Source organism: Oncorhynchus masou, chromosome 1 (genome assembly GCF_036934945.1).
Source record: "Oncorhynchus masou masou isolate Uvic2021 chromosome 1, UVic_Omas_1.1, whole genome shotgun sequence".
Taxonomy (NCBI): Eukaryota; Metazoa; Chordata; class Actinopteri; order Salmoniformes; family Salmonidae; genus Oncorhynchus; species Oncorhynchus masou.
In genome coordinates, this window is record NC_088212.1 from 64,694,724 (window position 1) to 64,715,417 (window position 20,694).

Sequence of the window (20,694 nt, forward strand, 5' to 3'; positions counted from 1 at the left end):
GAGAGGGGAGAGAGGATCCAGGCAGAGGACACTGTAGCTACCTAGCTAGTGCTGTGTCTTTAAAACGCCAGGCCCCTCCTCCCTCCACACAGTCAGAGCGGAGCAGCAAAGCAAGTTGTGCTGGCAATAGCCTGAGCCCCACGATAAACCCTGGCATCAGCCTGGCTTCATCCGGCAGTCAGCGAGGACACTTCAGGGCGCAGGGGCAGAGAGACGGGATGGAGAGAGAGTGAGACAGACAGAGAGAGAGAGAGAGAGAGAGAGAGAGAGAGAGAGAAAGAGAGTGTCGTCAGGAGCAGCCTCCAGAGGGCTCTGACTGATACAGATCCTCTCTACAGTTCTGTACGCAGTAGCTCTTTCTGCTGTTTCCCGATGCCGGCAGGGTTGATGAGGATGGCGGGTGGCTTCTTCCTTTCCACAGCATCGTCACTAGAGCAACGGTAGCATCAGCATCTACAGCAGCAACAGTTTCAGCCTCAGCATCATCAGTAGCAGCAGCAGCCGGATCTATACTCTGCTGCTGGTCCCTATTCTTCAGCCGCCTCCTCTCTCTGGTGTCTAAGAGTGCTGCTGTCAGGGCCGTTCAGCCCACCTCTTCCGACTCCTCCTGCCTCCTCCTCCAGCCTGCCTCCTCCTCCATCCCGCCTCTTCCTCCACATCTCCATCCTCCACATGCTCTCCCTCCTTCCTTCCGCTGAGACACAGCACTGAATGAATTCTTCACCCTCTGACTGGAGCTGCTTTCTCTGGGAAGACAGTAAGTGATGTAGGGAGAGTGAAAGATACAAAGAGAACAAGTGGGGGAGTATAATATGCATGTGTGCGTGCATGTGAGTGTGTGACTGGAAGAGAGAGAGAGGAGGGTGTCAGTGTATGTTTTGATAGAGAGATTAAGACTGCAAGAGAACTAGCAGGATGTGTGTGGCATGGATGATCCTCCTGTGCATTTAATCAGTCAGTATCACCGTGGAGCATAGACTGTAAGCCCTGGACACAGCTAAAGCTGCTGATGTAGAGTGAAGGTAAGTGTGTGTGTGTGTGCGTGTGCGTGTGCGTGTGCGTGTACGTGTGCGTGTGTGTGTGTGTATGCGTGTGCGTGTGTGTGTGTGTGTGCGTGTGCGTGTGCGCGTGTGTGTGTGTGTGTGTGTGTGTGTGTGCGTGTGCATGTGCATGTGTGTGTGTGTAGGTAAGTGGTAAGTGGTAAGTGTGTGTGTGTGTGTTAATGAGAGGAAGGTGGGAGAGTCCTGCTGAGACTAGATGTGCATTTTCACAGCAGCTAAAAAAATCGTCAAGTTCCAGCACCGCAGTTAATTCATGTCTATCTCCCTGCCTTCCTCCCTCTTCCTCACTCTTCTCTCTTCCTTGCTCTATTGCTGTTGTGTTCTATTTGCAGTGCTGCTGAGTCTAGAGAGGAGAAAAGAGAGAGGGAACGAGACAGAAAAAGAGAGAGAGGAAGAAAAAAACAGCTGCTTTCCTTTCCGTCTCTCCAGGTGTCATGTGTGATTGGCCAGCTTGCCCTCTGGCAGTAGCATCAGCCTGGATTCAGTGTGTGTCTCACCCCCCTGCCTGTGCCTGGGCTCCGGCTGTCCCTGGGGACGCGCTACTGGGATTTACCTCTTACTGCTGGATGGAGATGGCGCAGGGCTTTCTGCCTTTTTGAAAACTGTTCACAGATGGAGAAATACACAGATAAACAGAATAAGGAAATATAATGAATCAATCAGCAGCACAACCAGGCAGACTACTGGATTCCCTTAGCAACAACTCAGGGAGAATAAGAGAGAAGTGAATTGTCTCTTCCTATCTTCTCTGGTGTCTGGTTTCTGGGCACAACCCTGCAGACCAGGGTGGACCAACAGTCGGATCTGAAAGAGCAGGACAAGGGGCACTGCAAGGGCACGAAGGACACGCAAGTCACCCTAACACCAGGGGAAGGACCCTCCTCTTCCACCCTCTCTTTCACCTCCTCCTGTTCATCACCATGTTGGTTTGTCATTCTATTAATTAGTCACATTTTACTCGCTAAGACATCCGTTTAAGACATCCATTCCTGCCAACTGGAATAAGCCCTGCCACTGAAGAAAATATTGGACATTCTTCACACACACACACAAACAAGCACAGAGAGACTCTCACCCTCCTCCTACCTTCCTTCCTCCTCTCTGATGAGAAATGAACAACACATGTCGGTCATCATCTGAGCATAAAACGGATGTGTGCAGAAGTTGCTTTTGATGTGGGCTATTTCTTTATTCCTTCAAGATGAGTTTATTCTCCCGTCACTTCTGAGAGAAAAGGAGCACTGCATGGCAGAGGACACAGGAGCAAATATCTCTTGTTTTCAAAAGGATTTGTCCTCCTCTCTCCCTAGAAAAAGACAGAAGCCCAACTGAGGGAGTATACTTAGAAGGTGAAGTTTGTCCCTACTGCCTACCAATAATGTAGACCAAGATCATGAACAAAAAAAATAGCAACTGCTGGGAGTTCTACTTTTCTGTTAAGCTTGGATATTCTGATCTACAGGGGAGGTTGAACATGAACCCCTTGTTCAGCTTGACAACCTGGGATGCACTCTTTTACAGTAACCTGGCTGACACCAAGTCACTGCATCGTACCCGCTAAATAAGACTGTAAAGGGAGGTGAGTGGGAGGGGAAAAGAGCAACTTCCTCATACAGACGATCTAAATAAATATCCTCCTCAGAGACCGATGCAAACGTACACACTGACACATGAGATGAGTAGGCTCTCTGGCTCAACACTATTATATAAGGTGTTTTCACACACACCATCTTAGCTCCTGTTCTTCTCTTTTTCCTCCTGTTCCGTGGATTTAACTTGAGTTTTTTCATGTTTCTTTTGGCTTCATTTTTGGTACGATCCATCCTGGAGTCATGGATGGAGGAGGGTAACGCAAGGGGGTTGAGCGCTCAGGCCAGGCAAGGTCTTTTGGCTGTCCAGGGGCTTTTAAGATGTTGAGCTCTCCCTGCGTGGCCGGGGCCCCTGTTCGGATCAGTAGCACTGAGGCTCCTTGCGGCCAGAGACATGGACCCCGACTCGGCTCCCCCCCGCCCCTGCCCTCAGCCTCAGCCCGCCAGCCCCTGGCCCCAAGTCGCCCTGTGAAGGATGTCCCTCAGCAGAGCTCCGGCCCGGGACACCTCTGAGACCCCCAGCCAGACCCCCAGAGAACGGATCCGCAGCCACATGAAGATGGTGATCAACCAGCTGGACGGCATTCTCAAAGAGCTCAAGGATGTGGCCAAGGAACTCCGGGAGGTGAGGCACTATAGCGGGCAGCATGCGCCACTGTCTAACCTTACTGGGGATGAGGTTCCGGGGGTGGTGGTGGGGGGCTGGAGGAGTAAGGTAGATGGGGGAGTTACTCCTTGAGAGGATTAGATTGAATGAAGTGTATAGAATGCATTTCACGGAATAGAGATGCTTTTAATTAGGATTTGAACGAGATGACGTCACTTTGGCTTTGGTGCAGGTGGCAGGAGAACATTGGTTTCTGCTTTCGTAATTAGAAATACCATCTTCCTTTTGGCATACAAGGGCTAATTCCAATATCATCAAGTACACAACAATACCTGTCGTTGAAATGTACTCGGCATCCTATGAAACCCTTTTTAAATAGTGGCTGCAGAAGAAGCAGGGCAGTGCCAGGAATAGGGCTGCAACAGAAACACAGGGGAGAGAAGAGGTGTGCTTAGGTAAGACACAGGACTTGGCACTGCACTAGTTATGTAACCATTTTGTTGTCAGCTGGGTTTCTACTGTATTTTCACAACTGCCATGGTAACGCGATGAAAAGATCAGTGCGTGTCTGCATCAAAAAGGGATGAACAAACAGGAAGAATATGTGTGTGGAACATATAGTGGATGACAGTGTGTGGGTCTCTATGGAATGTCTACTGTACTTTCGATTTCAAATCCATTAATATTAGAATGCAGGGTAGATGTGTGTGTATATGTTTTTGCGCGTGTCCGTGTGTATGTACCCGTGTGTGCAACGTGCATACACGTGTAAATTAAATTAATCTGTACCAGCCCATCACTGGGACTGGTACAGTAGGTTCAATAGGTTCCTGTAAATCTCATCAAAAAAGGAAAAAGAGTGAAGGGTTCTTATTAAACCCCTCCTCCATAGGATGTCCAACCCCCTCTCCCTCTCTCCCTCCATCTCCCTCCCCATCTCTCTATCTCTCTCTCTCTCAAGAGTAAATATTGGCTCCCTGACACATCCCCACTCCAACCCCACCCTGTCAGTTATCAGCTGCCTCCCAACCTCCATCTGATCAGGGGGCCAGGAGCGGGGGGCCGGGGGCACACCCAGTGACCTGGAGACCCAGGGGAGGATAGAGTCCGACCAGACCAATGGGAGGGTGGGAGGGCGAGGGGTCATAAGTCACTCCATCACCACCACCTTCCACTGACTTCCCCAGTCTTTCGCCCACTCACCTCACCTCTCCCTCCTTCATGTACTCACATGGGGAGAGGTGCAAAGGCACGGCTCACATCGCTCCACACCGCTCACACACAGCTCACACTTCCCTCTGAGCCCAGAAAAACACAACGGGTGCTCTAGTGATTGATGATTATGGGACGCCTGCTAGTGGAATAATGCTGGCTGGAGCTATTTATAAACAAAAACACTAGCTACCTCTGTCTAGCTCTGCCAGCACTAACATATACAGTATTACGGTTCTTATTTCAGAGCCCCGAAAAGGCTTCAATACAGCAGCCGATGTATCATCCATTCTGAAGGGAACACAATAAGACATTTTGAAATTGGTAGCAAGAGATTGCATTAGCCACAACACCAGTAGTGGCGGTAGTATCAATATTTTGTCATTTGCTAATTTATTCCATTGTGGACTGTATTAAAAGCAAAATGTTAAAAAAGTTTAAAAAAATGTATTAGTGCTCAATGTACCGGCAGATGTGTGGCTGCCTAATGTTCCGGAAAATCTCTCATTCTTGGCCACATAAAATGAATAACATAATAGATAACATCTGTCACATAAATAAATTATGAATTACTGGATCTGTTAAAAAAAAAGAATAAATAACGGAAGTCAGGGTGACATGGCGAGTGAAAGTGAACTGGACTGACTGGGTGGGTGGTGGATCATCACTCCATGTTGGAGGATGGTGTTTGGAGAAGCTTGATGGCTTATGGCAGTAGATGTAAAGATCGGATTATCTCTAGAGGTCCGTAGGGAGCTGGGCTGATTTCAGAGCTCTCAGGGTTATAGCCAAGCAGAGCTCCCGTCAGTCCACATACTGTACCAACAGCTCATAAGTGACTGTCTCCACAGCCAGGCCTGAACCCTGGTCATACAGGACCAGGACAGTACATGGCCCTGGGCTCAGCCCTGCATTCAGTATGTGAGTTAACTCAGACATGCTCCATGGCCACAGCAGGGGAGGCTAACATACAGTCACCCCATGCCTTCACAGAGTTTAGAAGAAGCACCACGGCAGAGCCAACATGGAGTGTTTTTGGAAGTGGATCTAAAACTGGCAATTATAGTATAGCTAGACCCACAGCCTTTCCTCATCTCACTTCAGCCATTGGTCTGTGCTGGAGGTGTGACGACAGGAGAGGAGATGGAGGCATGATACAACAACGTTACATACTATACATAAAAGTAAACCAAGCCGTAGAGAAGAAGTCATCATAACAACTGTCAGTTTAGAAGGCAGCGCAGTCACATAGAGAGATGCCATTGATCTTATTTACATCCCATTGAGAAATGTATTACAGCGGCTATATACTCGCCACGCTTCAAGATGTGATGTTTCCAGCATTACCATTCAATTGTGTCACATTTTTGAATCCCATTATGTAATTTCACAGAAAGAATAAAACAGAATCTAAATGAAGTCTCCAACATGAAATACACTGATAATATACTCTCCACACATCAACAGCAATAGCAGCTGTAGAGGAATGTTTAAAATCGTGTCAACATTATCCTTACAATCTCTGACAGACAAAACAAAATGGAACCAAATGAAAATCACAGCATCCTCTGCTATTTTCAGTATGAAATATAATTTTTACTAAAACTGAATCCCAAAGAATAAAAAGCTATTTCAAATAGCTGAGGAATAGCAAATGTAAGAAAACATCCATATTGGGCATTAGAGAGATACAAGACTGGTAAATTGAAAGCATTAAATGAGGCGGTAAGGACAGAAAAATTGGAGAGTGGAGGGGAAGAGCAGCCACGCTGCAATACAGAGAGAGACGAGTGGTAGGCACGTCTTTAGATGGAACCTAAAGGGAATAGGGAACTGCTATTATGTGGAACTAGTCATTATGTAGAATCGTACGAAGAGCAGAGGACGGAAGTCAGTGAGAGGAAAATGCAAATAGGGCGGCCATGAAAACCAGTAGCGAGAATTAACGTAGCTAATGAGAGGGGTGAAGAAAGAAAGACCGGGAGCAATTATCACTGGCAGAGCAGTGTGCACCATTTCCAAGAACTCTGAGTCTGACTGCCAAATCATTGATCTGGGAGAGCAGGACAGCTGTCTCTATCAGTGATAAGCAGAGGGTCCATGGTAGGGTAGCTAGCTCGCCTAACAGCAGATCCATTTCATAAGCGTGGCTGTGGAGATTGGCTGTTACTGTGCAGTTCCAGTTTGTTCCAGAGACGAGGCATGATTGCATCAGCAGCGTCACTATCCATCTTCTCCCCCAAGCTGTGTCTGTTTCTCTAACAAATGGACAGTTAAGCTAAGCTGGGCTATATTGGACTATGCCCATTCACATGCACTGGGTCTGAATATGAATATTGCATTATACAGGCTGGTGAAAGAAGCTACCAATTCTCACTGTGGCTCAATGATCCCCGAGCAGCTAGGGCCCCCTCTGATTCATTGTTAACAATCAAGCGATCATTGCAAAAATGAAAACGGACAAAGGAAAATGATCTGATTAGAAAGCAGTTTCCAGGGGAGCACTTTTATGTTTTGTGGCGTACTATAAACGGTGCATTGTTTGGGCCCAGTATGATGTGGTGGGAGGAATACAACAGATAAACAGCTGGCTGATGATCAGTCAGAGAGCCACTGATCCTCCGACCTGATCCAGTCTGGACTGGGCCCCAGCACCACGGTGGGGGGACGGCAAGGGAGTCGGCACACTTGGCTAACTGCCACAGAGCTCAGAACCGCTCAAATTTGGTCAGGTAGTCACAGGAGGGCCCAAAATCCAAATCAAAGGATGCTGTTTCTGCATGGGACGTCTATCCTCTCCTCTGTTTGCACCGACGGTGCCACCATTGCAGGCCAGCCAGGGACGAGGCCACCTGACAGCTGTAGTGTCAAAGGTTGGACACTAGGTGTGCAGTCACAGTGACACTCCTTGCCTAGCAGCACAATTATGACAATTGTAAATTGGTGCACCAACCCAACCTCTCAGGTATGAAAAAAGATGATCCGTGTGAGAACAGGTGCCTTAATTGGAAAGGTCTTTGTTGAATAAAAAAGAAAATATATAGTGCATATGTTAAAAAGATGTCCATGTGGCCACAAACGAATCATGTGTTAGCGCTGCAGGTGGTGATGCAGGTTTCCTTTAGTTTACCTGAGCCCACTTATCACAAATTACAATCAGTCTCTGTGCCCTGGTGGACCGTTTCCCAGAAAGCAACTGTTTCCATTTCCCTGCCAGTTCCCTACAGTAGGTTGACTGCCCAGTCTACCCTGGCCTGCTCTAGTGCTCTCCAGTGAGGGTGCCCCAGCTCAGCACCCTGGTAGCAACTAGCGAGGCAATTTACTGCAGATTAACAGCAGGATTTGGCCAAGCTAAGGGGCCTGCGGGCACGTGGAGTTCACTGGGCAATGCTGAAGGCTTACCGTCACCTCTGAGAGGGAATATGATCATTAAACCTGCCACAACTGGGCCAAAGGGTTTCCTATAGCTTCACGTCCAACCAGAGATAAAACAGCAGTGATGCAATACTAGGTCAATTTGTTCCTCCTTGTTTGACCTCCTTTGTGTGCTGAAATTAAATTATCCTTAAATACCACACATGAACAACACGACAGAGCCACTTCAATATCATCTGTATTGACTTCAGTCAGCAACCCCGCCTCCCCCCCCCTCAGTGTCACGTGACACGGAAGTGACCTTTGGATGGACCTCATTGATCAGTAGCCAGGCTAGTTCCTCCTCAAAATGACCCGTAATACTCCTATAATATAACAGAGAGACACTTTAGCAGTGGGACATGAAGAGTTAAAGCTTTAGTGGCTTCTAACCTTGAGAGGGAGCTGTGGAGAGGAGAGAGAAAGAAAACTGCACCAAGCTGGCACACCGTTCCCCTGAGCCTCTTTTACCAAGCACCGCTGTGGAGCTACAGCTACTTTAAGATGCAGGGGCCAGTGTGTTGACCAGCCCAGCATGCCTGTAAAACCCAGTGGATTAGCAGGCCCTTTGAACTCTCCTTCTCTGTGGACCTTGCACTCAGCATAGATGATAATGAAAGTTCCTGGTTAGAGCCCAGGCGAGGTACAAAATTGGCCCTTATATCAAAGCAGTCATCATACCAAATCAACCTGGTAAGCCACGTATCTTTTCTACAACGCCAGCTATCTGTGACTAGATACCATTACAAGAGGTAGAGGATTGAGGGGGCTTGCTATGCATCTTTGTACATAATGCGAAGCTGCAACCCTTCCCCTTCCTCCAGGGGAGGATAAAGGAGAGAGAGGGGAGGGAGAGAGAGATAATGGTTCCTCCTGCTGTACAGGCTGGCGACAGACCGGTTGAAACAGCTTATATCAATTGTTGCAATTGTGCTTGTGGGCGTTTTTAGGATTGTTTTTGGCCTATCTTTGAGCTGTGAATAAAACCAGTGGGCTGTAGTTAATGGTGTGAAAAATGGCATCCATTTGAAGTGCACAAGCAGGCCCCCGGAATAGAATAGCTGCATTACTTGATTGTCTCTGAGCATATTGTACTCACGCTGACAAAACCTTTTTCATTGGACTTCCAGTGAAATGTCTGCAAGGTTGAATGTCACTGCACTGAAAGGGCACAAATACCCAAGAAGAAATTGGAGACATGTAGGCTATGAATGTGTCTAAAAGTATGAATAGCAACCCAAATTAATACAGTAATATATCCCATTTAGCAGACGCTTTTGTCCAAAGCGACTTACAAGTCGGCTGGGGCCACTACTTTTACATATGGGTGGCCCCAGTGGGAACAGTAGGTGACCTACTTCTCAAGAGACCAATTTTTCTCTCCATCGGCTGTACCAGGGAAACGCTCAGGGCAGCTAGATCACTATTGCATTATGGTTCATTGTGACACACTGAGGAACCTACAGTATTCACGTGGTTTTGGCCAAACTATTAATAACTGCTTTGCTATGATTGGGTATCATGCGTCGACCTAGTTTAGAATGAGCCGATAATGTGATTGTTCTGAGAAACCCAACGTCATATCAAAAGCTTTAACAGCAGGCAACCAAGCATCTGCGGCCTCAAACCTTTAAAAACCTTTCAATCGGGCATTTGATTCATTTGATAAATTCTGGCAATTATGTTATAGGCCTACCTGACAGGGCATGCATTGTCTGGTTATTTTCCGGTTTTATGAATGTTTTTGATGAATCACACTGTAGTGCCCTTTAAGTGAGACATTCCACTCAATTCATGTCCTCTCATTTGGTGCCAAACTCAGCATATTCCTTTTACAAAAATGTTTGTAGACGAATATGCATTGCAGTTATTACACAGAATATATTATGTCCTGATACAGTTGAAGTCGGAAGTTTACATACACTTAGGTTGGAGCCATTAAAAAACCTGTTTCTCAACCACCCCACAAATTTCTTGTTAATAAACTACAGTTTTGGCAAGTCGGTTACGACATCTACTTTATGCATGACACAAGTCATTTTTCCAACAATTGTTTACAGACAGATTATTTCACTGTATCACAATTACAGTGTGTCATAAGTTTACATACACTAAGTTGACTGTGCCTTTAAACAGCTTGGAAAATTCCAGAAGATTATGGCATGGCTTTAGAAGCTTCTGATAGGCTAATTTACATGATTTGAGTCAATTGGAGGTGTACCTGTGGATGTAGTTCAAGGCCTACCTTCAAACCCAATGCCTCTCTGCTTGACATCATGGGAAAATGAAAAGAAATCAGCCAAGACCTCAGAAAAACAATTGTAGACCTCCACAAATCTGGTTCATCCTTGGGAGCAATTTCCAAACGCCTGAAGGTACCATGTTCATCTGTACAAACAATAGTACTCAAGTATAAACACCATGGAACCACGCAGCCGCCATATCGCTCAGGAAGGAGACGCATTCTGTCTCCTAGAGATGAATGTACTTTGGTGCGAAAAGTGCAAATCAATCCCAGAACAAAAGCAAAGGACCTAGTGAAGAATCTGGAGGAAACAGGTACAGAAGTATCTATATCAACAGTAAAACAAGTCCTATATCGACATAACCTGAAAGGCCACTCAGCAAGGAAGAAACCACTGCTCCAAACCGCCATAAAAAAGCCAGACTACGGTTTGCAACTGCACATAGGGACAAAGATCGTACTTTTTGGAGAAATGTCCTCTGGTCTGATGAAACAAAAATAGAACTGTTTGGCCATAATGACCATTGTTATGTTTGGAGGAATAAGGGGGAGGCTTGCAAGCCGAAGAACACCATCCCAACCGTGAAGCATGGGGGTGGCAGCATCATGTTGTGATGGTGCTTTGCTCCAGGAGGGACTGGTGCACGTCACAAAATATATGGCTTCATGAGATAGGACAATTATGTGGATATATTGAAGCAACATCTCAAGACTTAAGTCAGGAAGTTAAAGCTTGGTCGCAAATGGGTCTTCCAAATGGACAATGACCCCAAGCATACTTCCAAAGTTGTAGCAAAATGGCTTAAGGACAACAAAGTCAAGGTATTGGAGTGGCCATCACAAAGCACTGACCTCAATCCTATAGAAAATGTGTGGGCAGAACTGAAAAAGCGTGTGCGAGCAAGGAGGCCTACAAACCTGACTCAGTTACACCAGCTCTGTCAGGAGGAATGGGCCAAAATTCACCCAAGTTATTGTGGGAAGCTTGTGGAAGGTTACCCTAACGTTTGACCCAAGTTAAACAATTTAAAGGTAATGCTACCAAATACTAATTGAGTGTATGTAAACTTCTGACCCACTGGGGATGTGATGAAAGAAATAAAAGCTGAAATAAATAATTCTCTCTACTATTATTCTGACATTTCACATTCTTAAAATAAAGTGGTTATCCTAACTGACCTAAGACAGGGAATATTTACTAGGATTAAGTGTCAGGAATTGTGAAAATTTTAGTTTAAATGTATTTGGCTAAGGTGTATGTAAATTTACGACTTCAGCTGTATGTTGTAATGTATTATGTTTTGGCCATTAATATGACAACTATTGAGAAGTATTCATTGTGAAGGGAATTGTTAATGGATTAAATACCTGTTTAGGGCTTTTAACATGTTCAGGTGCTCATTTTCAACCCCCTAGAGTTGATGTCGGCATGGAAATCAAATTAGCATAATAAAAAATCCACATCAAACTCTGTCTGTTTAAGCTAGAGATGTCTTTTTTGCATGAGCTGCTTCTCAATCCACCCCATTCGCCAATGTCGGCCTTCCGCTTCCGTGGTGGAAGGTGGCAGGGCTACAGCGCTTTTCGCCAGACACATCCCAAAAATCGGTCTTCTCACAAAAACTTATGCCGAGTCCGAACGGTTTGGGCTTGAAAGTTGAGACTGTTACAAATGTGATGGTATTCTCCGTTTTGCTCTAGGACCCCCACAAGCTTCACCGGACTCGTCTGAAGTTGGTTCTGCCGATGTGCCAACTTCTGTCTGCAGTGTCCGAACGGTTTGGGCTACAAACTAATGTGACCCCACCATCGGAAGTTGAGCCCCTTACTAAACACGCACATGGCGGCCAAACAATTGGACGAATTGGATAGGGCATTTCCACGTCAACGGTATATGGGTCATTCCACGCAACAACATCAAATACGAAAAGCTTTTTTAAATCTCTCAGATATAGGACAGACACTTCAAATCATACTTCCTTTTTTAATGTTCTTGTTTGCTTTGTTATTTTTTGTTGTTGGGGGGGGGTTACAGGTACAGTATTCATGTCAATTTACACATTTTATACCATATGTACTCATAGGCTGCCACATTAAATAATACAAAGTTAAGAAATACATACAGAGAAATTATCATATTGATCACACAGGATTTTTTAAAATTAATAAATTGGTATGTAAAGAAAAATAAACAGAAAGAGGTGGGCTTACACCCATGATTTTTTTAATAATGTAATTTCACTAAATAAAAATAGAGGTCAAAATTATTGCCACCCCTTTTTTCAATACTCTAGCACCCTCCCCCTTGCGAGGATAAGGACACTGAGCCTTAAATGATTTATGAGATTGGAGAAGACATTGGGAGGGATCTTAGACCATTCCTCCTTACTGAATCTTTCCAGATCCTTGATATCCTTCATCTGTTCTTGTGGGCTGCCTTGTCAGGAGACTGAGATGGCCATTGCAAAATGTTGATATTGTGGTCAATTAACCATTTCTTTGTGATTTTGATTCATGCTTGGGGTTATTGTCTTGCTGGAAGATCCACTTGCTGCTAACTGCCTCCTGGCAGAGGCAACCAGGTTTTTGTATAAAATGTCCTTGTACTTTGTAAAGTTCATGATGCCATTGACCTTAACTCCATTGGTCCCCTTTTGAGTGAAGAAAAAGCTTTTCTTTTAAAGGCTACAAGCAGAACACAAAACTATTGGACATAAACAGTTGCATTCATGAGTTATATTGAAATATGTCAATAAACAAATCAAGTCCGCCGAGCTTAAATTATCTCCAACTAGTCAGTGACAGCTGTGTCGAGTTTGGAGTTTGTGACAGCATCTACGTGAGCGTATTACAGTATTAAAGACAATTTGTCCTGGGATTTCCTATGATCTTCTATGTAGACGAACCGCTTACCTTCTAACGATTCTTGTGTGTCTCTGTGTCGTTATCCTCACAAGGGTAGGGTGCTGGTGTACTGAAAACAGGCGCGCCAATAATTATGTGTTATTTATTTTACACAGTATTTTTTGCTCATCTTCATCAAGGGTGCCAATAATTATGGACCTGACTGTATACCACCATTTTGCACCTGAATCCTAATGCTTCACACCCGCCTGACAACACCATATGGTCCACTATTCTACAATGTTTCAGTAACATTTTAGCCGGCCAACAATACTGTTGTACCTTTTTATAATGTTGTTCACAACATCTCGTAAAATCCCCTTGAACGCCCCTCCAACTAGGGATTATTAGTAACCTCTGACGTCATTTGTCAATAAGACAGAAAGCATGGCAGCATCTCCAGCCTTCAACCTATTGATTTAGAAAGTGAAAGCTGCTTTTTATGGACAAAAAATATTTTTTAAAGTCACAAGCCTTTCAATGACCTCCATGTTTGATGGCATTTCCCAGCTCAAGCACGTGAATGCACCCTACTCAGTAATTATGACTTCACAACTGTCATTTATCACAGTTGGTTATGAACGCAACATTATTCCCAGAATCCACAAACTTAAATGTCATTCATTACCTAATTTATATTCTTGACTAGCCTGTGTGCATATTTAATCTAAGTAGGGTCTTAGAAGGCAGGGGTGAGTTTCCCAAAACCTCTGAAGCACTAAAATAATCTGAAATCTATTGGTAGGCAATGGATCTTAGTGCACAAACGTTTTGAGAAACCCACCTCAGATCAGTTGACAGAGATAGGTGTACAATTGGTGACTGACTGCAGGACCATGGGCCTGGAACTTCAGCCAGACATTTCCTTCCACCTAGAGAGAGAGAGAGAGAGATCCAAACCTCCTCTCTCTCTAACGATTTATATGCTGCTGTAACCTTGTGGTAGCAGTCACACTCCGCCTGCCACCTGGCTCCGCATGGATGACTGCCACCACTGTCATTGTCAATAGTGTTCAGATGCAGGCGTCAGCTGTGGGCTGGCAGGCAGGAGACCAGGCGGGCGGTGGGGAGGGTGATGAAAGATGCACAGACAGACGAAGGGACAGATTAATTATTCAGGGACACAGGTAAGAGCAGACAGCGGGGAAAGGATGTGTCAACAAACTGTTTTGATGATTAATATTTTTGTCCCGGGTCATTTGACAGTGGTGGTGAGGGTATGAAAGGGCATTAGGGTTGCATGTGTACTCAGTCACCCTCTAACAGTCACCTGCTCACCTCCACCTTCAGTGAACCTAGACTCACCCCAACCTGCGAAAGGGCCACGAGTACAGCCATCATACCAAGTCCCTCTCTGCCTATACTCTTACATCTGCAGGCTGGAAGTGAATATTTGGTTATATTGTATCTGTGTTGTTACTAGTCTAGGGTGAGTTGAGCTTACTTCCAGGTGGCATGTCAGAATTTATGCAGGATCTCTAGGGGGTGCACACACACCCCCTGCTGAAGTGACATCCTTTTTATATGTAAAGCTACAGAGGCTGACAAGAGACTGACAAGAAAAGCAGCTCCACTGTCCTCATTTCAACTATGACTCACGTCTCCCTTGCCTTGCTCTTGGGTCTGGTGCAGAGAATATTCAGTGGAAATTATATAGCTAGCTGATGGAGATATTGCAAGAATGACTTAATGTGTTCTTATTTTTGGGGCGAAACAAATAATAAGTCGCCCACTTTGCAGCCGTGTCAGCAAGTCAAGTGGAGGTACGTTAATATTTTTAGCTCGTCAACCGCTTCCCATTCTTCCTGTAGTACCACTGATCATGTTCTTACGCGTAAAACGTCCATCCGTGGCATTAGCTCGCCTGAGTCTTTAATCAATACAGTGGGAGTAGAGAGGGATATGGATAGATGTAGAAGCGAGGGTGAGGGATGATGGAGTTTAGGGGTATCATGACTACAATGACCCTCACAGAGCTAAATCTTATCCCCCTGTCAAATAAATCTCAGCCCCTGACCCAGAGCTTTCACTTGATTATTCATTCTGTGTGCTCTTGTCACTTGCCAAAAGGCAAACTACATGACTCATTGGCAGAGCGTTTAAAGTCGAGCTGTCCTTGTTTGGCTGAGAGCTGCTGCAATTGACATGGGATGAAATAAAGGATGGAGGGATGGGGGTTGGGGCGGGCCACAACAATGCAATGGACATCTCCACTGTGCTAATGTCATGGGCTGAATTATAAACCCCAGAATCAGCTGTTACTGTTGGCAGAGCAGAAAGTCCAGGGTGATGAAGTGCTTTGCCCAAAGTCAGGATTTTTGGCTTGGGTGAAGACACCCAGGTCAACACATTGTTGTGTTTGGGGGTCGGTTTGCATCAGCACAAAAAACCAAGAGCAGGCTACATGGGGACAATGGCACAGCATCAGATCTCCTGTACTGAACGAGGCTGCAAGTGTGCAGACAGTATACATGTGTATGTTGCAGAAAACTGTGAAAACTGAGAAAGGACAAGATAGTGTGTGTGTGTGTGTGTGAGTGAGAGAGAGAGGGAGAGGGAGAGAGGGAGAGAGAGAGGGAGAGAGGGAGAGAGAGAGAGAGAGAGGGAGAGGAAGAGAGAGAGGGAGAGGAGCTTATCTCTGGCTACAGGCAGCAGTTACTCCCAGAACCATGCTTGGGACCAGGAGGGAGGGTCAGCATGTTTCAGTCTACAGTTCTATGGATGTGAGTCAGTGGCAGATGCATGACAATAAAAACTGGGCCTGACTATTAAACACCTGTTATTCCTGCATCCACACTGGGAATTCACAGCAGTCCCTGCCTTCCTGATACAGGATTGTGTAGACAAAAATAATCTCACTGTTGATGTTGACAAAACTAAGGTCTGTATGAATGTACTCACGTATCTGAAACTGAAAAAGCATGATTGTTTTTCATGTTAAGTAGAGCTATTCGGCCTCCCGGGTGGCTCAGTGGTTAAGGGTGCTGTATTGCAGCGCCAGCTGTGCCATCAGAGACTCTGCGTTCGAGCCCAGGCTCTGTCGTAACCGGCTGCGACCGGGAGGTCCGTGGGGCGACGCACAATTGGCCTAGTGTCGTCAGGGTTAGGGAGGGTTTGGCCAGTAGGGATATCCTTGTCTCATCGTGCACCAGCGACTCCTGTGGCGGGCTGGGTGCAGTGCGCGCTAACCAAGGTTGCCAGTTGCACGGTGTTTCCTCTGACACATTGGTGCAGCTGGCTTCCGGGTTGGATGCGCGCTGTGTTAAGATGAAGTGCGGCTTGGTTGGGTTGTGTATCGGAGGACGCATAACTTTCAACCTTCATCTCTCCCGAGCCCGTACGGGAGTTGTAGCGATGAGACAAGATAGTAGCTACTAAAAACAATTGGATACCACAAAATTGGGGAGAAAAAGGGGTACAATTTTCTTTTTTTAAGTTGAGCTATTCAAGTATTGAGGGCAGATATACTTTTTTATGCCTTTAACATGCATACGTTACATTCACTTTTACAGCGCACCAAATCCATATCCACCCATCCATTTAGTCTCAACCTCACTTGTGTGTGCCATGGTTGACTTTGCAAAAATAGCATAACTCGATCCTTTCCCATCTGCCATGGACCAGGAAAGCAGGTTAATTGATTTGTGAGGGAACAATCGAGTGGTGACATAAATACGAGTTACCCAATCAACAATCAATCTGCATCCGTAGTCATGCTAATCAGGTAAATCCGGACGTGGTCATGAACTGCAGGTTAGTTTGGGTTGTTGACTTGTCCTGCATGCTCAACTCATGGAGCATTATGAATTCAGTGAAGTGCCCACATTCCCCAATTAATTAAAGCGTTCCTTAACGAGCCTTGATGTGAGCAGCAATGTTATCTTTTCCCATTTGCTATGTAAATGACGTCCTCGTCTTTCTACTTATCATACCATGTTGGTAAGATCAATGAGAGATTTCTTGGGAGCTCAGTCCTGCAGAGTGATGAATGAACAGCAAAGCTGCCATTTTGGTCTCGCATCTTTGATTCGTCCAAAAAGGCAAAAGGATGTCATCTGTAAAGTGCATCAAATATGTTCATGTTCTTTCTTTTAATTGAATCAAGTTATTAGGTAAAGAAGAGTTGCTGAGAGAGTTAAAATGACATATAGCCTTTTTAAGAATTGTGGTGCAGTGCAGAGCAGTATTTGGGGTATTTTGATGAAGGCGTGGGTCTTTGGTTAGGACTTAGAAGAACATGGTGTGTGAAGAACAAAAGACAGTGGTGCTGATGTAGGGATGATGTAAATCTGCACAACGGGAAAAACACAACGTGAGAGACAGTCAGGAGTGGTGTCTGTTTTAAAAGCTTGTTTGACAAGGCTTTACCTTGACACCAACAGGAGACAGTGCCCTTAGCACGCACGCTAGCTGTAAATGTCTCTGTGAATGTCTCACACACTCCTTTCCAGAACAGTAATTGATGCCTGTGGCAAAAATAATCTTCAGCATTGTAGGCTATGACACCTTTGCAGAAGGTTTTCACTGGCACTCAAAGACGCACCTGTAGGAAATTCACACACCATCAAAAGCTTTCCCCAACTGCCTGGACCAGCGGCAGAAGGCAGGACGGCCAGCCAGACAACTAGACCAGGGTGACACCATTACTTCTCTACGACTGCTGATTGCTGGGACAGAACTTTGCCTCCTTTCAAAAGTGTCCTGAGCCCCAAATGCTGCAGAAAAGGTGGCAGAGAGACTATGGCAGGAAGTGTCTTAAGACTCTCTAAATTTCAGCCCAGTTCAACGCAAACTATGGCAGCCATGCTCTCAGACTTGTTCAAGTGAAGGGCATATCTCTGGATGATTGACTAGATGATACTGTATACGGTCTCACTCTGGCCTCTCCTGGCTGCAGAAGGGAGGGATGAAGGGGCCGTGTGGGGCTTTCCCTCCCCAGGGCTCCCGAGGTTAAGAGCTCTGGGTTCTGGTTTGAAGTTTAGGTAGAATGAGGCCTAGTGTGGCGACACAGAGTATCTAGTTGCGCAGCTAGCACATTTGGTTTCTTGAAAGTTGTGGGAATGTACGTTTTTGGTTTCCCATTGGTTCTGGGAACGAAGCCATAAGTTACCTGATGGTTAAAACGGAAAGTTTTTAAACGTTCTGAGAACGGAAGTGAAATTTTTGTCTGTTCTGGGAATGTACATTTTTAGGTTGCAGGGAGGGTCTGATAACGTTTTCCTTTGGTTCCTTGAAAGATTTCCTGGGATGTTTTATTAACTTTATTAGAACAAAAATGATAGGTTATTTCAAGGTAATTACATAACGTTCTGAACATGTTTCAATAAGAATTTACAAAGCTGTTTATTTTAGACTATTCAAACAGACCCTATTTCAAAGGAAACAAGCACTCATTGAGATCAGGTGTGACCAGTTAGTTGGTGCAGCCAACACACCTGAACAAACTTAACATGAGTGTCAGCGTCAGTGGTGTATAGGTGAGGACGGAGTCAAGCGCAGGAAACAGAACTGAGTAAAAATAACGTACTTTACTTCGGGAAAAATAAACAGTGCAATAAATCCATGTAGAGATAACAAACCCTAACACACAAGACTAACACAAAACAGGAACAATCATGCACAAAACATAATGAGAACCAGAGGGTTAAATAGGGAAATAATTATAACATAATGGGAACCAGGTGTGTACACTCAAGACATAACAAATGGAAAAATAAACGTGGATCGGTGGCAGCTAGAAAGCCAGTGACGACGACCGCCGAACGCCGCCCAGACAAGGAATGGCACCAACTTCGGCGGAAGTCGTGACAATGAAAGGATAGAGAGAGTTTTGTTGATGCTGAGAATGGAAGGTATATGTTTTTAAATAACATTCTTGCAACAGTTATTTAGGCACATTAACACTGCACGTTAGCACAGGGCAAAGAGCCTCCTTAGCCCTGGGCTAAGGGAGATTTTAGCCCAGGGCTAAGCGAGTGTTCACATTTACACATTCTAAAGTGGGCTAGCACCAACCTTAGCTCAAGGCTAGCGGGCCCTGCTCCGGAGGAGGGTTAGCACTGACGTTGTGGTTAGCCCCAGAAACACAGTGCCAAAATAGCCAGCGTGAAACAGGGTCAAGAACAATACCTATAAAGCTCACTGTCCAATCACAAAAGCTGCACTTTCACTTAATTTACATATGCTCGTGATGCCTGTAATGCATTTTGATAAATACATTCTTATTATTTCATCCTTCATCCTGAAGACAAAATCAAAAACTTTCATGCGTACAAAAAATTGGTTGCTATGTCTTACAAAAATGGTTGCTATGCTGGCTGGCTCATGTCTTCTCACCTAGCCAACTAAAGTTACAAACGTTATAGTTGGAAGGGCAGCAAACCCTCAATTTTTGTCATTTTTCATAACTTTCTATTGTTATTCAATTGGATTTATCCATGATAACAATATTGTTGCATGTTTTTGCCTGGATCAGAAATGTTAATGTCTCGCTCATGCACAGCATTTTCCATACAAGGGCGAGATCGAATTTTAAAAGTGAAACATTGTTTCCGGGGTCTGACAAGCAAACAGCAAAGTTTATACAAACCATCACTGTTGGAAATAATATGCTAAGCTAGAAGAAAGAAGAAACAATGTGTTAAATTGCTTATAACATTGGTTGCGTGTCAGAGGCAGAATGTTGGTCGCATGTTGTGTTTGTCCGTTAGTCCAAGGCTTTGGAATACCAGTGTGAATCCTTATCCCAGGGCTAAAGCTTAGCCCAGGGTTAACAAATTCTTGTGTGAACACAGGCAAAGCTAGCCTGGAGCCAGTCTAACCCAGGGCTGAGAACAATGCAGTGTTAAAATGCATTTTGTAAAAAGACCCCTGTAGTGTAACGGCTTTCTTCTGTTGAAGGAGGAGCGGACCAAAATGCAGCGTGATGGTTACTCATGTTTATTGATGAAAGTAGACTAGACGTGAAATAAATGAAATGTACAAAAACAACAAAACGGAACGTGAAAACCTAAACAGTCCTGTCTGGTGAAGACACAGAGACAGGAACAACCCACAAAAACACTCAAAGAATAAGGCTGCCTAAATATGGTTCCCAGTCAGAGACAACGATAATCACCTGACTCTGATTGAGAACCGCCTCAGGCAGCCATAGACTATACTATACGCCCCACAAAAACCCCAAGACAAAAACACACCACAATAACCCATGTCACACCCTGGCCAAATAAATGAAGATAAATATAATATATTTCGACCAGGGCGTGACATGTAGATATAAAAAAGTATATATATATTTAAAAATGATTTGATTAAACATAGAATTTGGCCTCACTGCTATTATCCCATACAAACACATTTAATAACATATTCATACACGGCAAAACAGAGAGTCAAAAGTTTGTTTTGAAGTGTCTGTCCTATATCTGAGAGATCAGGAAATTGTTTTCATTATTTTTACCCATATTGAACTCCTTTTTTGGGCACTAAATTACTTCCATACATTCTTCCATCCATTGGGGTGGCAGGTAGCTTAGTGGTTAGAGTGTTGGACTTGTAACCGAAAACTGACAATGTTGTTCTGCCCCTGAGCAAGGCAGTTAACCCACTGTTCCTAGGCCGTCATTGAAAATAAGAATTTGTTCTTAACTGACTTGCCTAGTT

The 20,694-nt window shown here is 44.9% G+C and overlaps 1 protein-coding gene across 2 annotated transcripts in view; it reads left to right on the top strand.

Moving 5' to 3' along the window:
- Positions 1-274: 274 nt before the first annotated feature.
- LOC135548116 (inhibitory synaptic factor 1-like) overlaps positions 275-20,694 on the top strand; it is a 58,811-nt gene continuing 38,391 nt past the window's right edge. Inside the window, exons 1-2 of one of the 2 annotated variants that reach the window (XM_064977409.1) lie at positions 275-757; positions 1,394-3,275. In XM_064977409.1, the coding sequence (XP_064833481.1) occupies positions 3,126-3,275 (150 nt within the window). In that variant the 5' untranslated portion in view covers positions 275-757; positions 1,394-3,125. Of the gene's footprint in view, positions 758-889; positions 1,023-1,393; positions 3,276-20,694 lie in introns of those variants that run through there. The other variant, XM_064977416.1, reaches the window with a different exon arrangement.